Genomic DNA, 18,273 nt, shown 5'->3' with positions numbered 1-18,273 from the left:
CTCACTGCCAACGATTTGCAGTTTGGACAGCAAGGACAGACGAATGGTAAGCAAAAAAACAGATGAGCCAGGGAAGCCAGGTGGTAGAGAGAGAGCGAGAGAGAGAGAGGGGGGAAGCTTAAGAGCAAAGCAAAATATGATGATAGGCAGGAAAAACAAAGAATGGGAAGAACACAGGGGGAAAATCAAGTGAAATATCGCGTTTTGTTTTTTTTAAAGAGTTGTGGTGGTAGGAACCCGAGAAGACAGATTAGACAGAAGAGAGGAGAAAATGGAGAGAGAGGTGGAGTGATGGATGTAGGCAGGGGACCAGCAGCTCTCTGCCAACATCTCCATGCATCCTTCCAGACATCACACTGCGCTGCCATCTGCCTCCCTGCCACACACGCGCGCGCGCGCGCGCAGGGAGGAGATATGCGAAATCATTAGCGTCTCCTGACACTGAATAAATATCTCGGGATGAAATCTGTCTATGGAGAAATCACCTGCGGGGAAATATGATTGGATGAGATCACGACCTCACTGGAACGTAATTTGCATGTCATCTAAATGGGATCGGCCCCCAGTGCTCGGGGGTCAAAAAGCATCCGATTAGTTGGATGGGACAAGTCAATCTCTGATTGGCTGAAAGAAATAACAATGGCAGGTGAAGTGCTGCTTCACCTCCTCCCCCCGCCTCCCTGTGAACTGCAGGACTGCCCTCTTCTGGCTGCTTTACAAACATCCACAGTTTAAGGAGGGGTTGAAAAAAAAAAAAAAAAAAAAAAGACACTTAAAGATGGACAAATAGCGGCTGGCTGCTGTTGTTTTTAATCTCAGAGGTGATGGATAAAAACAAAACACAAAGAGCAGGAGAGTGCAGCACACAGAGTGTCTTGGTTAACCACATACAGAGTCTTATTTATACATATATTTATATAATAGTAATTTCTCCCACTTTTACAGCCTCTTGATTGTAACATGGAAATAATCCCACATTCCCTTGGTGAGAGAGAGGGAAAAAAAAAAAAAGAGTGAAAGAAAAAAAAGAAACAGTCATCTACATTAGAAAACCTACCGGCCATTCATTTTTTTTTTTTATATAGATTTATACATCAGAGAAGCATCAGTATTCATTACAAAAATAGCAATATAGTTAATATAGAAGCACTGGGGGTCGATTGAGTCAGTGGGGGAGGGTGAAGATGTGGCCACCCACCCAACACACACACACACACTCCCAAGTGAAGAAACGAAGAGCCATTCTCAGATTCTGTGCGCCTCGATGAGTTGTTACAGCAGTCCACCTCAGTCAAAGAGTCAGTTATCATCGGAAAGAGGTTAAGGGTTTAAATCAATCAACAAAACCTTCAGAAAATGACTACATAAAAAAGAACAAAAACAAAGATGATACAGTAAAGTGTTAAAGGCTTTTCAGCAGCTCCACCTTCATATAGCTGCTGTCAGGAGGAGAAGGGGGGGGGGCTGATGGGGATGAAGTGTTATTGCTGGGGATGATTTTCTTTTTTATTTGGTGTTAACATGTGAGGAGAGGAATGAGGGGACAAAGAGGAGAGTTATTGCTGAGGGTAGTAGGGCTGTTGCTGCGGGGGTTGTTGGGGGTAGCCGGGGTAGGGCTGCCCTCCTGGAGGAGCTGCTGGGTATCCTCCCTGGCCTGGACTCTGGTAGGGCATGTAGGGCATGTTGTACTGGCCGTAAGCATAAGGATTGTAGCCCATAGGCATCTGGAAGTACCTGCAGGGACAAGGCAACAGAGAAGACAATATAATCAAGTCACTTCTGGGTGAAAGGTTGCAGGCTTCATTTACCATCCAAAATTAAAAATGATCATGAAACAAGTAACTCCCTCTCCTCCTAACATCAGTATACAGAGTTAGAAATGAGGCTGGGTTTAATGGCACTTGTCTGGTAAAATTAAAGACCATCTAAAGATTTTTCATTTCTTTGTGTTTGCTGAGAAGTCATTTCATCCATTTGATCTTCCATCTGTAGCTGCAGCTTTTCATCTCTCTTTTTTTCCCCACGCACAAATTATTTGCTCCACTGTAGCTGGAAATCTGTTCCTGCCACAGTTTTTTCTTATAAAAGTAGCACCAGAGACTGCCTGACCAAGAATGCAGACCGGCTGACCTGAAGCCATTTGAGATCTGGCTCAAAATGAGACATCCGTTGCTTTTTATATTGTGATAAACAAGGAAAGAGGGCAGATTTGAAAACTCACCCAGGGTAGCCTTGATAGGTCGGGTAAGGTGGTCCCTGGGCCTGGGGTGCCATGGGTGGTGGGTTGTTAGCGGGAGTGGCAGCAGGTTGTGAGCTGGCGGGTGCAGTGGAGGCTGCCTGAGGGTTTGGTGGAGGTGGCCTGGCTGGCGGCTGAGGCTTTGACTGGGCTTGTTGAGGCTGCACAGGCTGAGAGACATAAAGGGAGAGAACAGAAAGATCAGCACACAACCAACAGATGTTCATAAATTCAGAGGTGTTCAGTGTTTGGCTGAGTGTATGCTTACAAAAACAGTTCTGGGTGCCGGGGTCGGGCCAGCAGCGGAGGCAACAGAGCCAGCGGGGGCAGCGGGAGCAGCAGGAGCGCTCTGATAGGCAGGAACGTTGAAGGCTGGAGCGCTGGGCTCTCGAGCGATGCTCTGCTGCAGGTCCCTGAAAGCAGAATTCAAACATCACAACAGGAACAGCACTAAAAACAGAACCCCACTGCCTGCAACAACACTGATCTACCTCCACCCATATGAGGGAGAGGGGACCCACCCTTCCTTACTGGTCAGGTTCGAATGATTATCATTCAAAGCTGTCAGAAAAAATAAAAAACCCATGAGTACGTACTTGAGGAGTTCATCACGCTCCGTCTTGCGAGCGAAAACGATGTCGCTGCATTTGTTCTGGAACTTGAGCAGGATTTCTGTCAGGTCGTTGTAGAACTGAGCAGGGAAAAACAAAAGGGGACAAAAATAACTAACCCGGTTTGGGAACCACCTTGACGCACAAAAGTAGAACGTCTCTGACAAAGATATGCATCACTGCGGCACAGTTTATTCCCGCCGTTGTGCTGAGCACGTACCTTGGTGCCCTCGCGCAGGTTGTTGCTGATCTCGACGTAGCTGTCGTGGGCCGAGGCCAGCTTCTTGAGGACCTCCTCCCTCTGGTTGGTGTCTGCGTTGGACTGCTTCAGACTGCTGAACTCCTGGTGGGACGTCTGGAAGCAGATCACAGGTCGAGAGCACAGAGGAGATCAGACTGAAGTGGTTAACCTTTGACACCTTTTATTATTTATGCACACTCAACTCTAAATCATCACTTGATGGCACTTCAAAGGGTGAACTGGGCATTATATTTTCTTGCATGCCGTTTTTATCTGACAGTTAAAGCGTCGTTCCTGTGAGGAAATTCTGACCCAATTTAAGAAATTTATGAAATGCCGCATACTTTCTATTAAGGCCGCCTGTACCTGAACTTTCCCCAGCAGCTCTTCCTGTGTGCGGAGGCTGGCCTGCACCTTCTGGTTGTAGCTGCCGTACAACTGGTCGAGCTGGACCAGTGACAGCTGCTCCTCGTTGATGGCTCCATCCTGGGCGAGCGCCGTCAGGAAGGTGATGGACATGTCAAAGGTCACGGCCTTAATCTCTCCCTCCAAAGTCTCCCTCTCCTTCTTTATCTCGTCCAGCTGAGCGAGCAGGGAACGCAGCACGTTCACTACCTACAGGAGAAGACATATGATTTTTCCACCATCCTACATCAACCCCCCAACCTCTCACCCTCATTACAGTTGAGTGCAGTGTGGAGCAGCTGGAGAGAGGTGCACTTCTTCCTCGCTCTTTTTCCAGTTCTGCTTGCTTAGTTATTTAAGTTCCCCAGTGAAACACAATGCAGAGTCAGCAAATAAAATGAAAAATGGAGGTACTGAGGGGAGGAGGAGGAAAAGGGCCATAAGGAACACAATGTCCATCGGGGGTTTTTGTGCAGCAGGAGTCGATGTTTATGGGACACAAAAAAAAACGCCTCTGGAATGCAGTCGCACACCCCAGTTTCACATTATCTGAGCTCACAAAGACAAAGATGTCAGACAGACCTCGCTGCCCTGTAGTGTCTTGGTCGGGTTGGCAGAGGGGATGGCGGCGTTGAGCTCGTTCTCTGGTTTACACAGCAGTGCGATCATGTCACAGTGGGTGCTGTAGCGGTCCCTCACCACCTGGTCGGCCTGCACCGCCTTGTCCAAGATGTTGCGGAAGTTAGCACCCTCTGTAGGGGAGAAGATTGTAGGGAATAAGAGAGACAGAGGAAAGGGAGTTATAAAGACAGAATGTGAATAATAATTAAATTAAAAATTAAAAAAAAAGCAAACAAGAGCAACGAGCTTTCATGGCGTACCCGCGCGAAGGGGCTTGTACAGGTCTCCAGAGGGGGTTCTGTTCCAGCGCTGGTTGAACTTGGTTCTCAGCTCGCTGTCGGTTGTCTCTTCATCATTCAGCATCTTCAGAGACTGAAGGACAAAAAACACAAACATGCTGAGTGGACAACACACACACACACACACACACACACACACACACACACACACACACACACACACACACACACACACACACACACACCAGATGCTCAGCTGATGCACATTCATAAGCATTTAACCGCATGGACTCTGCATTGTTTGCACACACATTCTGAAACACATGAGGAATATTTTAGAATTCTTCTTCTTCATATTATTATTATGCCGATGATGATGATTATGTCAGGACACGGGACAATTGCTTATACAACTGTCAATACAGCATGTATTTTCATACAATGGAGCAAACTGTCACATTTGAGAAAGAAAAATTATAATAAGGATTTTAAACATAACTTTTGTTGTCCATATTCTGCCCGGCTAATGTACTTTTTAATGATCACTCAACATTTTCAGCACTACATTCATGCATTTTATAAAGTTAAAAAAAAAAAAACTCAGACTGGAGTTTAATTAAATAAAAACTCAATATATAAAAAATTAAAAACTCAAGTCGTTTTTGGCCAGCTCAATTGTACTTTTTTTTTTTTTCCTTTTCCTCTTTTTAGTCTCACAACTGATTACTTATTAGGAAAATTGGGGCAATTTGGTTTGGACTTTTCAACTCTGCCAACAAACTTGGAGGCAGATTGTGCTTTATGTTTCCCTCCCATCTGTTTATTTGTCAGCATGACGTTTAAAATAAAATAAAATTTAAAAAAAAGGGTTGGCTGAAGCCGGTGGACAGACAGTCCTTGGCCCAACGATCAGTGGATTAGATTTCTGTGATGATGCTGATCTGGGATTTCCGCCATTAGGAACGATTAAGATCTTTTTTAGCATTAATGTGCTCTTCTGGTAATGGTGGTAGAAAACTCCAACATTCATGTCGTCCAAGCCAGCTACTGAACAGAACTGGATTCATATGCTACGTTATCAAGAAAGCAAAGCCATATGACAAACAAGCTGTTTGCAGCCTGTTGTTCTAAAAGTGGCTTCTTTACTCTGTAGAACAGATTTAGGGTCACAGTAAGCAGTAAGGTCAGGGGGTAGATGTGACCTCGGTGCTCACACCGCTCACCTCATCCAGGATCTCTCTGTTGCGGGTCAACAGCTCAGGCAGGTCTTTGATGAGCTGCTCGATGCTCTGCAGTCCTCCCTGCTGCACGACGTTTCTGGCCTTCTCAGCAATGGATTGTGGGATAGAGTCTCCTGATAGATCCTCCAGAGCAGCTGGCAGGTTTAGAGATGCCAACACCCTGATGGAGATACGCATCATCTGTCAGTTATTACGACTCCTTGAGCATTAATTTGCAGCTCGTCAGCACGCAGCCCATTAAAAACAGCTTTCAGAAAGTTTACTTGGAAAAAATTAGTTAAAGTAAATATTTTCATTTTACTGATTTAATTTAATGTCAGTGCACTCGTGTTTTTGTTGGCAGAAATTTGTAATAAAGATGTTAGATAAGAAGTGCTCGGCTATCAGTTAGAGCACTGCACTGACGACACGAGTGCTTTTATCGACATTTAAATGGTACCCGATGCACCTTTATGTTATGAATTATTAAATTTATTCAGAGAAGCACTTACTGAGTAGGAAGAGACAGATTACACAATGGTATACACAAACAGCAACTCATGAGCTGCTTTCACACAAACTCAGGACAATCAGGAGAGACTAACAGTGAAGTTGTTCTTTCTCACATTACATGCAATAGGAGATGGTCCCAGTCAGCTGTGTTCTCACTACTCGAAATGCTCAGGTTGTTTGAGGTCTGGGATGGCATGACTACGCCCTCACCATTAATTCTCCAAAATACTAATCAAAATCTATTCTCGCATGGGGCCCAATCTAACGTTGCAAAAACTTTGCAGTAGAGAGAGTTAAGCCTATCCCAGCTGTCATAAGGCAAGAGGCAGGATACACCCTGGACTGGTCGCCAGCCTGTCACAGGGCTAACACAGAAAGACGCACAACCATTCACACTAATGGTTAATTTACAATCACCAATTAACCTAACCCCACTAACTGCATGTCTTTGGACATAAAGATGGTGGTTGTCCCACTTCCAAAGAGCAAATGCACAGTCAAACCAGAAAACACACGAGCCAATTGTGTTGTCACACTCACTCATACATACAGTTGGGGTTTGTGACAGTTAAGTGTGTGGTTTCCCACACATCTACTTGTTATTGTAGTAAAGATGTAGGTCGTCGTCTTCTTTCAGTTGTGTCCTTTTTAGGAGTCACCACAGAGGATCATCTGCCTCCATCTCACCATATCCCTAACATCCTCCTCTGTCACACCAACCCTCTGCATGCCCTTCACTACATCCATCAATCTTCTCTGTGGTCTTCCTGTTTTCCTCCTGTCTGGTAGCTCCATCTTCAGCATCTTATTCCTCCTCTGCACATGTCCAGACCATCTCAGCCTCGCCTCTCTAACTTTGTCTTCAAACCACTCAACCTGAGCTGTCTCGCTGACATACCCATTTCTTATTCTTACACCTTCAGCTCGGCCTCCTGTCTTTTTATCAGTGCTACCATCTCCAAACCATACATCATAGCAGGACTCACTACCATCTTATAAACCTTCCCTTTCACTACTGCGCAGTAAAGATGCAGGTAGGTGTACTTTCATATTTTTTCTTCACATCCATTACATGAATTCGGATTTCTCGTGGTGTTCTGGAGGGAGGAGCCTGTGGATCCAACTGTTACAAAAGCCATATTTTTGAGTGCATATTTAAAGGATAGCTCATGGGGTAAAAAAACAAACAAACAAAAAAAAACCGCTTCAATAGGTGAGTCTATATATGCAGTTTTTATGTGTGATTGACCAATGAAACCAGTAGCAGACATAGCAGCTTATCTGGCTCATGATCCATCACAGTTCACAGGTTATGTGAAGTACAGAAAGAAACTGGCAAATTTTGTCATTGATTGGCTGTATTGAAAAAATTAAGAAGAAGTCAAGTAGGCTCACACTCAGTCACATCCAGGACAAATTCATCTCATTCTCTAAAATCGATGGAAATAGATACTTTTCCGTTGCATAAGCTCACCGGTTCTTTGGCCGCATGAGCTAAAAGTTACAGCTCTCTCACCTTTCATTAAGATAGAGTTTTTAGAATTACTGCCACAATAATGGCCCCAAGGTGTTACCCAGTGATGACACTTCCCTTATTATCATAAACCTTGTTTACAGTAGCACACTGACTGGTAATGACTGCAGCAACTGAGCTGGAGATTCAGGTTTTTGCATAAAGCTCTGCTGGTTACGGTGGAGAGCAGCTCAGAGCTGCAGTTCATGTGTGAAAATGGCTTTACAGACAGCGCTGCATACCCATTGCAGAGATTAGTCGCCTCCCTCATCGTTCCCACCAGTCTGTTGACAGTCTCGGACTTCCTCTGGTTGTAAATGCTCATGGATTGCTGCACGGCCATGGGAACCATCTTCTCAAACAAATCTGAAGGAAAAAGATCAAGAAAAGTGAAAGATTAGAAAAAAATGCAATGTAGCATGTTGAAATCACATCTGTTTTAAGAGTATGGCATAATAAATAAATAAAAAGAAGTGTGTTTATAGATTATCATCAAGTTTTGGTTTAAGAAAATCAGTTCATTTAACTTATGACATATTCAATATTTTCAATGTACTATTTTATTTGATATTGAACAAATTCCCACGAAATAATGTTACTAAAAGAATATGAAAGGTGGGAAAGGTTCACCGAAACCTGACAATAGTAATAGGCTTGTTTTTGACTGAGGAGAACTGAATCTAATGACAAATGAAATGAATATACTGGTTTCGGAGTAATTCTCTGACTTCTGAAGATTTTATTCTCTGGAGAATTTTTACACAGTTTTATGTGTTGCTGCTTCCAATTTAGTATAATTACGTCATCGTCTCAGGGTGGAGGCGTGTCCATGGTTTGTACCTGTGAATTTCTGGCTGAGCGGGGGTGAGATGGCGGTCGGTTTGACCAGTGCTGCCTTGCCAATAGGCTCGAGGTCTTTGACTTCAGGCACACGGTCGTGGTAGATAAAGTCGTTGTCTTTTTTAGCTGCGGTGAGGGATCTGTTGATCTTGTCCGTCAGATCCTTAACGCTCACGTACTCATCATAACGAGACGCCACAGTCTTAACCAGCTCTAATGCGTGCTGGAATGATCAAATCACAGAGGAAAGTTTGTGGAAAAGCATCTTTTTAATATACGACGTGATTTGCAGACGGCGTGTGTACCTGCAGACGAGCAATCTCCTCCCCAAACTTCTTCTTCTGCTTGGCCAGGACGCTCTGATGCAGCTCGGCGTTGGCTTGCATGATGCAGTGCTTGGCCGCCAGCACCGGAAGCACTTCCTGAAAATAAAAATACTGACCAGGGAGAGGCAACCACAGAGCAACACGCAGGCATGCAAACATATATAAAAACACATACATACACGCACAATGGCAACGCAAACCATAAAATGGCAGACGCACATCAGCGAGGTAAAAATAAATAAATAATCACATCACAGAAGCCAGTGACAGACAGGCACGAGCATTCAGGTGTGTGCAAACACAAGCGTATACGCACAGAGACAACCATGGCAAACACCAAAACCACGGCAAGGGATGCAGAAAGAAAGGAAGACAACGAGAGAGAAAAACAGAACAGGCCATGAGTGTTGTAACCTTTCAGGAAAAGCTGCTTCATCAAACATCCCAAAACCAGGTGTGTGTGTGCGGATGAACGAGTGTGTGAGGAAGATGGTTAATGTGTATGTTGGATGTGTTCAGGGTAAAAACAGCGTGGGCTGGACTGTATTTGAGTAGCTCTGCTCTTCACAGTCTGAAATAATCCTTATTTATCTTATCCTGAGCCTTGGTGCGACCCCTTGCATCAGCCTCTGTATAGAAAAGCTGTTTTTCGCTCCTCTCCCTTTGAGACAACTTTTTTTTCTGATTGGCTCCCTTTTGCAAACAGAAGGTCTGAACAGCAGGTGAGTGAGACTGCTGTGCTCACACGTTAAGGATAACTGAATGCTTAGTGCAGTCTGAATCCTGAGCCACTGGCTCACAGTGATTACTTGTACATACTTTAACCTCATTATTTGAAACTTTGGCCATGTTTAATATGAGTGTTATGCACCAGCAGGGCCAGTGCTGGTGGCCAACCTTTGCATCATGCTGTGATTTTGCTCCTGTAGGTGTGTCTTCCTCTCTCTCTCTCTCCTGCCTTAGGTACTGACCTTGGCAGCCGCCAACAATCAGCAATTAGGCCAAGCACAGCTAAGGTCAGAGGGAGGGGCGCTGCTGCCCTTGCAGTGCAGCGGCTGTGTGTTTTGGCTGCTTACTCCTGCTCAGGAGAGAGGAGGGTTTTTCTTTTTGGTCATTTAACCTTTTCACATACTATGTTCTGACCAGCTTCTATTGTGTTCTCTCTTTTCATGGAATAGTAGCTTGTAGGTCTCTTAGTTTAATTTACAATAAAAACCTTTATTTTACTCCTTATTTGCAACCCGGAAACCTTTTGTTACTTCCCAAAATCCCCCGGACTTGAGGACAAACCACTGTAACAGTATATATAAAGCTACTTTCAGCTGCTCCATTGTCACAAAGGAAAGGCATAACAGATTCCTTTAAAAGAAGACCAGTTTCGTCACATCAGAGGCATCCACAGATTTTCATTTATCAACAATAAAATACAGAAAAGAGCACCAAACTGTCTCATTAGAAGCTGGAAGCAAGTCTCTTTTTATGCAATTTACTCTTAAAATATGTATTGATTATGATTTTTGTTGGCTGACAGATAAATAGTTTAATCTCTAAGGTGTATAGATTGAGAAATTTGTGTTTTAGTGTAAAAAATATCATTTACAATTGTACAGTTTATATCAGAAATGATGTGATCATTTTAATCCTAATGCTGTTTGATACTAACACTTCACAGCAGTTACATTTAGAGATGTGGAAATCTCTATTTTTAAACACTTCAGTTATAACTAGGCTGATCTTGAACTTACAAACAGCTGCTTTTTTCCTTTATTTTGATCTGCTTAACTCCAAAAATATTACATTTGTAGCAGGGACCATTGGTAATGTGCGTTTCTGTGAGTGGTTGTGTCATTTAAATTGTTAGTAAGCATTTTAGATACCCATGATTAGATGGAGAGAAACCAATCAGAAAGAAAACAGATCAATATGTGGCTTGGTATTAATCAACCAAACCCAGCGAAAACAGGATGGAAATGGAAAAATGAGAACATAAAGGTTGTGAATCGAACAATCCCACATCCTGAGTCTGTTTTCCACATAAACACAAAACGATACACACACCCAGACACACACCAAACCATGCAGATTCCACGCTCTGCATGTCTGCACTGCACTGAGCACATGGCTGACTGTGGATGTGTGGGTTTCCATCGCGTGGTTAATGTGTAACTCTGTGTGTGTTCTTCATCTACCTTTGGGAGGTTGTCCTTGTACTGGCACTGCTTGAAGGCGTCTCCATAGAAGTCTGCCGCCTGATTGGCCAGCTTTGCGATGACAGCGTCTTTCATCTTATCTATAGAGTGAATCATGCAAAAAAATCATGCAACAGGCAAACAAACACACATGAAAACACTCCAGATAAGAAGCTGTTTCACTCAAAATCGTACATTAATGTGATCATAGTGTGTGTGTTTTTAACTGACTGCTGATATCTGGTCAAACTCTAAAGTGGTTCTCAGAGGTTTTCGAAGCAGTCTGCTTTGAATGCATTAAAACACGACACATAACTTCTCAGCAGATGAGGAGTTTTTGTTTGCTTGCTTTTTATTTTTATTATATATATATATATATATATATATATATATATATATATATATATATATATATATATATATATATATATATATATATATATATACCAATAATGCAGTCTTCAAGACTCTAAAACCCAACTCTGCAGACAGAATGGGGACAGAAGCTGAGTGCAACTGGGACCTAAACTGCTCCCATCAGCACTTGAAATTAATCTTGACCAAAAAAAAAACCTGCTTAAGTGGGTAATTAAAGATTATATTAATTAATTAAAGTACAATACCTCATTTTATTTGTAACATAAGCCACTGTAAAAATGTTAACTTACAAGATGGGCCACAAAGCAAAACTCTTCAGCAGTAATTGATGCATTGTGCACTTTTTAAAAGTATTCAGAAGGGCCTAAAATAGAGTCTGTGTTTTAAATAAGTGATAATTAAACTGCACTGAAAGGTTCAGTCATTTCTTCAGCAGCATTCAGTATAATTGCAGTCTACGTGTCAGGGCTTTGGTACCTGAAGTGGCTTTGAGGAAGAAGACCTCCTGCGCCTGGGCCAGCATGATGAGGCTCAGGGTGCCAACAGTCTCAGGGGAGATGTCCATGGTGGGCTCCCTGTTCAGAGCAGACAGCACTGTGTCCTTGATGTGACCAAATGCGCCACTGGCCAGCTGCAGAAAGACAAGAGGGAAGAGAAAAAAAAAAATCTCATCAACACAAGACACTTTATGGTTTGACCAAAAACAGACCTATCTGTGGAGATCAAGCAGCTCCACGTGTCTCAAATCCATGAGCAGTGGGCACCCACTTCCATTTTACCAAAATGATTTGCTATTGTTGCTGACACAAAGAGCACAGATTGCAGCACCGTCCTGTTTCAAGTCTGAGAGAGGAGCGTCACATGAAGAAAAAAAAAAAATACAAATTTGCAAATCCTGCCTGCTTCTGTCATACTCGGGTCTCAAGCGCGGAGTGAAACATGTCAAATTTGTATTTTGTTTGTTTGGTTAAACAGACTGTCTACTTTTCCTGAAGGATCCTCCATTTCTGAAGCTTGAAATCCTCCTGGGAAAGCAAATCATTGCAAATATACACTGATATTTGTCAGAAAGTGAAGGTTGATGCATTTCACTTCTCAAGTCCCCGAAGCCTTAGAAAGACGGGACTAAACGGTATGATGCTCATGCTCCTGATACATTTCTGATAATAAGGACAAAAAAAAAAAAAAAAAAAAAAAGTGATACAATACAATAAAACCACAAACACAGAATAGCTGTTGTTGCTACAAAGAGTTTTGAAAAGACACTCTGCTTCTATGCCAGCCAGCGGATATCTGAAGTGAAACAGAGGTAAGAAATACTCATCTAATCCTTGTAGAACATTTGCCCAAATATTTGACCCTTGAAAATTTTACCTTTTCTAGATGTCAGAAATGATGAGAATAAACTCACATTCCAGTTAAAAAAAAAGAAAGAAAGACATAAAAGTTAAATATTTTTGCACATATTTTGTAAGACAGCATGAATGAACTGTTTTCTGAGAGACAGGTTTTAAGTTTTGTTGGTTTTGTCCATGAATGAAAAGAAGGATAAATAAAGATCGTCAATTTTTAAAATAGTATACTTTCTTACTATGTGGTAATACACACACCTGATAGTATTTGGCAGAGCTCTTTAGTCCCTCGTCATTGTCCAGATTCTGCTCTGAGGCGATCTGACTGGCCAGAGCTGCCACGTTGAACAACACACACGTCTTCTCATAGCCCATACTGGCCAAAGCTGCAACACAAAAACACACACAACTGAGACAGAATTTCTCATTCAGGGAGGTCACTTTCATTTTCACAGCATATTTGACATCTTCCACTAACCAAATGTGACGCAGTATGCAAAAATGTATGCAAAAATGTATGTAAAAACTACGTAAAAATGATGTTTTCTAAAATTTAAAAAGTTCAAGATTAACATGCAAAAATTTTTTTTTTCCATTTAGCTTTCTTTATTTTGTATGAATTTTTAACTCGAAGATGTCAAACTGTGAATTTGAATTATTGTGGTTTAGTCACGATGCAGCACATTTGTAAATTATTAAACATCTGATAAAAACACCACTAGGGTTATAAGAAACCACTGGCTGATCACAGTTCACACTTTTATCGCCACAAGCAGCATCACTAAGGGAGATGATTGATTGACTAATTGATTGGCCAGGTCAGCCCTTATGTGTGCGTGGCTGCACCGAGATGGGGGATTTCCCGTCACAGGTGAGAGGTCTGCTTTATTTCCCATACGTAGTTTTGAGAAATATTTGCAGACAGTGAAGTTGAGATAAACACTGGAAATATGGGAAAGTCCAGATTGTTTCTGACTGCGTCATTGCTTCACTGCTTTTGTGCACAGCCGGACAGATAAATCTGAAGGTGAGGACATCTGTCGTTTATCACCTGAATATTGTTTCACTTGACAGCTGTTTGCACGGAGTTCCTCAAACAGGCATTTCAACCGCTTTAATCAAGATTTTTTTTTCCCCCCGGAGGTAACAAAAAGAATTGCTGATCAGAGGGCAAAAGATATTTTTCTTCTTTAATTTTTTCTTTTTTTTTTAATTGAGTCTAATTTTTAAATTCATTTAATGTGACCTTAGAGAACTTTCAAGTATTTGTGTGCACATGTTGGTCACTCACAACAAGTCAACATCACATACTTCTATCTCTAATCTTTCTTCTAACTCTCCACAACATCTTGTCAGCCCTGTTTCCTATTTACTTAGAATTAGAAAGCATTGTCTCAAACTGGGTGTGTGTTTACGTCTGTGTATGAGAGAAAAAGAGATCAAAACACAAAGAGACAGGAGAAATAAAAGACAGAACGACAACTATGGACCTGAAGGGCAACGTTTTCAATCTAGAGAAATTACTGTAATATCATTTCCTCCTTTTGCAGCCAACTGAATTTGTATTATAAACACATGCTGACAGGCACACATTCTTGCAGATGTAAAAACACGTGTTAAAAAAGCCACACTCACCGAGCTTCACGGAGCCGCCGAACAGTGATCCTTTATCAAAGGCATCCTTCCATGTGAAGGTTAAGCAGAGCTGAAGAAACAGAGAGAGACACTTTGTGTTTAAGTGCTTCTGCTGAGTAACAAACAAACAGTCACGTGTGCTCCAGCTCAATCAATTACCTGGTTTTCAGAAAAGGGGAACTTGGGCTCGACAGAACACAGCTGGTCATAATATCTGTGGAGAGAACGAAACGGCACAGTTAAAACTTTGCTTTTTTTTTGTGTCTAAATCCAAAAAGACTGAAATAACTTTGCTCTATAAATTACTCAAAGTGACTTCAATTCATGGTAAGTTAGAAAAAGAATGATGAAGCTTTGAATCTTCATTCAAATTAACTAGCTGGAGAGATAGTGATTGTTATGACATCTGTGGTCTGAGGAAGCTCTGCCATTTCAGAGTCATTTGACAGTGAGTCAGGAAACAACACTACACACGAGCACACACGCACACACACACACACAGTTGGTTAGTGGCAGCTCCGCAGCGCTTCATCCTATCAGTATCAGTGCCTGTGATGTGTCAACAGTCTATTATTATTATGTATGACAACAGTCACAAGGCCAATTAGGGAATCCCTTTAACCGATCCATCAACATTTTTTTTCCTGAAATCAAAACATACCAGCAAACACACACACTGGCTTTATAAATAGAACGGATTACATATTCAGTTTGTTACTTATTGCCCACACACACACACACACACACACACCTGAGCAGAGGAAAGGTGAGCCGAGGTGTGCCACCTGGTTAGTGAGAGAGAGAGGGAGAGCTTTCTATGCAAACAAGGGTCACCATGGTGACTCAGCACTAACTGTCAGTGATGGCAGCCTATTCAGTATTGACATGCTTCTAATCAGCCCTGACCACACTGCTATTAATCCACAGGTCCCACATCACACACAAAAATGTATGAGTTAATTTGTTTAACCCACAGATTATCCTCTGACCAATCTTTTTCAGCCAGTAAAATTTTTTTTTATTTGTCTATATATGTTTCTCTCACAAAATCCCATCTTAATAACAGAAACAACAGAAACTGATAAACTAATGATGCACTCATACAATGAGTACATTTGTTTACATGTTATTAGAAGAAAACAGAAGAGAAAAAAATATTTAGAGAAAAAGACTTATTCCCAGACAGTTATTTAAAAAGGAAATCTAAAATGAGAAAAAAAAAGTACAAAACTTTAATATGCCTCAAATCAGGCTACAAGTCACCCGATCTGACAGGCTGATGCTTCACAAAATGAGCAGAAACAGGGCTAAAGGTGAGTAAATATTCAGCATTACTGTATTTTTGGCTGCACTCCCGCTTGTTGTAGCTTTTAAGATTCATCATCTTATGCTGCTATGATCTTTTAAGAGCTAAAGAGGCAAATGGTGGCAACACTTGAGAGACAATCCCATGTTGCGCTGCACCTAAACACTCACAGTAGTGAAAACAAACCAAAAAAAATTTGAGACCAGCATCGTGCATGAGTATACCTGGATTCTTACTAATGTAATAGGAGCAAACTCTGTGCATTAAATAACGCATGAGATAACTCAGTGAGAACAAGGACTCACAATAGAAAGGACAAAGTCTGCACCTGTATGTCACCCAGGACGGAGACCCAGGCCTGGTTAAGGTATAGACCCTCACCCAATAACTTATTTTGAAAATTAACTTTAATCTCAATGGTCTGGACACAAAAACTACATTTATAGAATTTCAGCCCCAGAATAAAGTTTATAAATCTTTTTTTTCCCCTTCCCTCCCCCCTGGAGGTTCTTCTAATTTGCTCCCATAGATTTCGGTTCAGGTTTCTCTCAGTGCCACACCTCTCTCTCTCATCCCTCATGAGTGCCATGTCTCATTTAACAACTATAAGTCAGTGTAACCACGCAGGAGAAAGGCAGCAGTTAACAACATACAGGTGACACTAACTGCCTCAGGGACACAGAGGGACTTTGTTTCACCAAAATAAATCATATCTCTCCTACCTACTTCCTCTATGCAAAGCAGTTTACACAGTGACACCATTTTCCATCAGCTTTATAAAGAACTTAGTGAGACCAACAACTTCTGACTGATAGGAAAAGCCACAGTCTAGACTTTCTGTTTTTTATTCTTACTCTGCAGATGGTCAGAATCTGTGAGCAGACACATACTGATGCTATTCTTACTAATGCACCCTCTGGTAATGCCTTCACCTTTATGTAAGGAATGTATCAGCTGATAAAACCGGTAAAACTGCCAATTTGACGTGATTAAGCTGCACTTTAATATTGCTAAAACTCACAATGAAGTGGCCGCTTTCTTTAAGCTTTTGCGGCCGTTTTGTGTAAATGACAGCTTATTTTCTTTGGGCCACTTCAATGAACAGGCCACATGTATGCGCGTTAACAAGCTCCGCTTCCCCGGTTGGTTTAACCTCACAAATAGTTGACAGTTCAGTTAAACCAGCCAGCATATCCTGCCTGTATCCCCCCCTCAGGGAAACTTGGCAGGGAAAAGAAATGACTCAGTTATTTCTCCGAGAGCGTCCTCCTAGCACATTAGCTTCGCGTTAGCAGTTCAGAGCTAACCCCCTCTGGGTGCGGCAATGACTGAGCTGAATCGGCGCCACAGGTGAGACAACCGTCCCGAGTGGTAGTGTCAGTGCCACGGCAGCTGCTTAAGGTGTTATTAAATTGTTTTTTTACCTGAGTAAAATCTCCAGGGAGCTCTCGTGTTTGTCCAGCGGCCTTCCCAGCGCGTTCTTGCGGAGCTTGTTGAGCTCCTCCACAGCGCGGAGGTACTCTCCCTGCTCATCGCCCGCCGGGTAAGTAGACGTTACGAATTTCGACAGCGGCTTCACCAGATCCACTTCGGATGATTTTTTCAACGGGACTGAAATAAACGTCGCCATTTCGGCCCGTGAAAGCGCTGTATTAAAATCAGGAAAAAAACAGATACGAACGGCGAGCAAAGAATACAAACAACGAGCAAACCACTTCCTGGATTCTGACAAGCAACGTCAATTGCGTAATGGGAAACGGAGGGGCGCACCGCGCAGACTCAGTAGCGTTTTAATGAAAAATTGAACAAATGGAAAGAGAAGGAGCTTTTATTACCATGACTGGATTCTGCCCCTTCCAAAATAATTGCCGGTATTTAAACCGCTGTAAATGACTTGCTCGCCTATGATATGTTAAACATATGTCTCGTGAATGATATAAAGTTATTTTGCGCCAGAAAAACAAAGTAGAAGCTGCAATCGCTTTATGGCAAAGTGACAATAATGCAGAATCATAAGGATACTTGCAAAACAGGTCATTTCTTTACTTTATATTCCGGCCACTCTGCCGAATTAGTTCAAATTGCAGTTCCATACTTAAAAAAAATAAAATAAAATAAAAATAAATAAAATAATCCGATCTGGTTTGTGCTTAGTGGGACCATCATTTGTTTTTCAACAGGACAATGACCCCAAACACACCTCTAGGCTATGTAAGGGTTGGAGGTGTGTTAAGAAAGAGGGTGATGGAGTGTTGCGTCAGATGACCGGGCCTCCACAATCACCTGATCTAAATCCAGTTGAGATGGTTTGGGATGAGTTGGACCGCAGAGTGAAGGCAAAGCAGACAATAAGTGCTCACTGTTGGAAAACCATGGACCAATGGATGGATATTTTGGTTTGTTTAAGACTTTTAAGTTTACCACATGATTTCTTATGTGTTCCTTCATAGTTGGGATGACTTCTGCATTAATTTACAATGTAGGAAAAAAAATAAATAAAACAAAAACTTTGAATGAGAAGGTGTGTCCAAACCTTTTGCTGGTACTGTTTAATATCCTCCTTTTTATTTTATTTTCTATTGAGAGGCAGCACAAGGAGTTGAACCATGAAATTTGGCATATGTGTTCTTTACTCTTCAAAGATGCAC

At 42.0% G+C, this 18,273-nt stretch overlaps 1 protein-coding gene across 3 annotated transcripts; it reads right to left on the bottom strand.

Moving 5' to 3' along the window:
* Positions 1-1,158: 1,158 nt before the first annotated feature.
* pdcd6ip (programmed cell death 6 interacting protein) lies at positions 1,159-17,367 on the bottom strand. Of its 3 annotated transcripts, none has more exons than XM_030741295.1 (18): positions 17,050-17,367; positions 14,479-14,533; positions 14,320-14,389; positions 12,943-13,070; positions 11,810-11,963; positions 10,955-11,055; positions 8,745-8,876; positions 8,440-8,662; positions 7,842-7,965; positions 5,577-5,754; positions 4,375-4,486; positions 4,076-4,245; positions 3,455-3,703; positions 3,068-3,202; positions 2,833-2,927; positions 2,505-2,649; positions 2,222-2,406; positions 1,159-1,734 (listed from the first exon to the last, which is right to left on the bottom strand). In XM_030741295.1, the coding sequence occupies exons 1-18, from the start codon at positions 17,253-17,255 to the stop codon at positions 1,557-1,559; spliced, it is 2,640 nt and encodes an 879-aa protein (XP_030597155.1). In that variant the 5' UTR covers positions 17,256-17,367; the 3' UTR covers positions 1,159-1,556. The 3 variants fall into 3 exon arrangements, with proteins under 3 accessions (XP_030597155.1, XP_030597156.1, XP_030597157.1); XM_030741296.1 differs by having other exon boundaries at positions 8,745-8,861; XM_030741297.1 differs by lacking the exon at positions 10,955-11,055 and having other exon boundaries at positions 8,745-8,790; positions 11,848-11,963.
* Between the last annotated feature and the right edge of the window lie 906 nt (positions 17,368-18,273).

Source organism: Archocentrus centrarchus, chromosome 11 (assembly GCF_007364275.1).
Source record: "Archocentrus centrarchus isolate MPI-CPG fArcCen1 chromosome 11, fArcCen1, whole genome shotgun sequence".
Lineage (NCBI taxonomy): Eukaryota > Metazoa > Chordata > Actinopteri > Cichliformes > Cichlidae > Archocentrus > Archocentrus centrarchus.
This window is presented reverse-complemented; position numbering and strand designations above follow the sequence as displayed.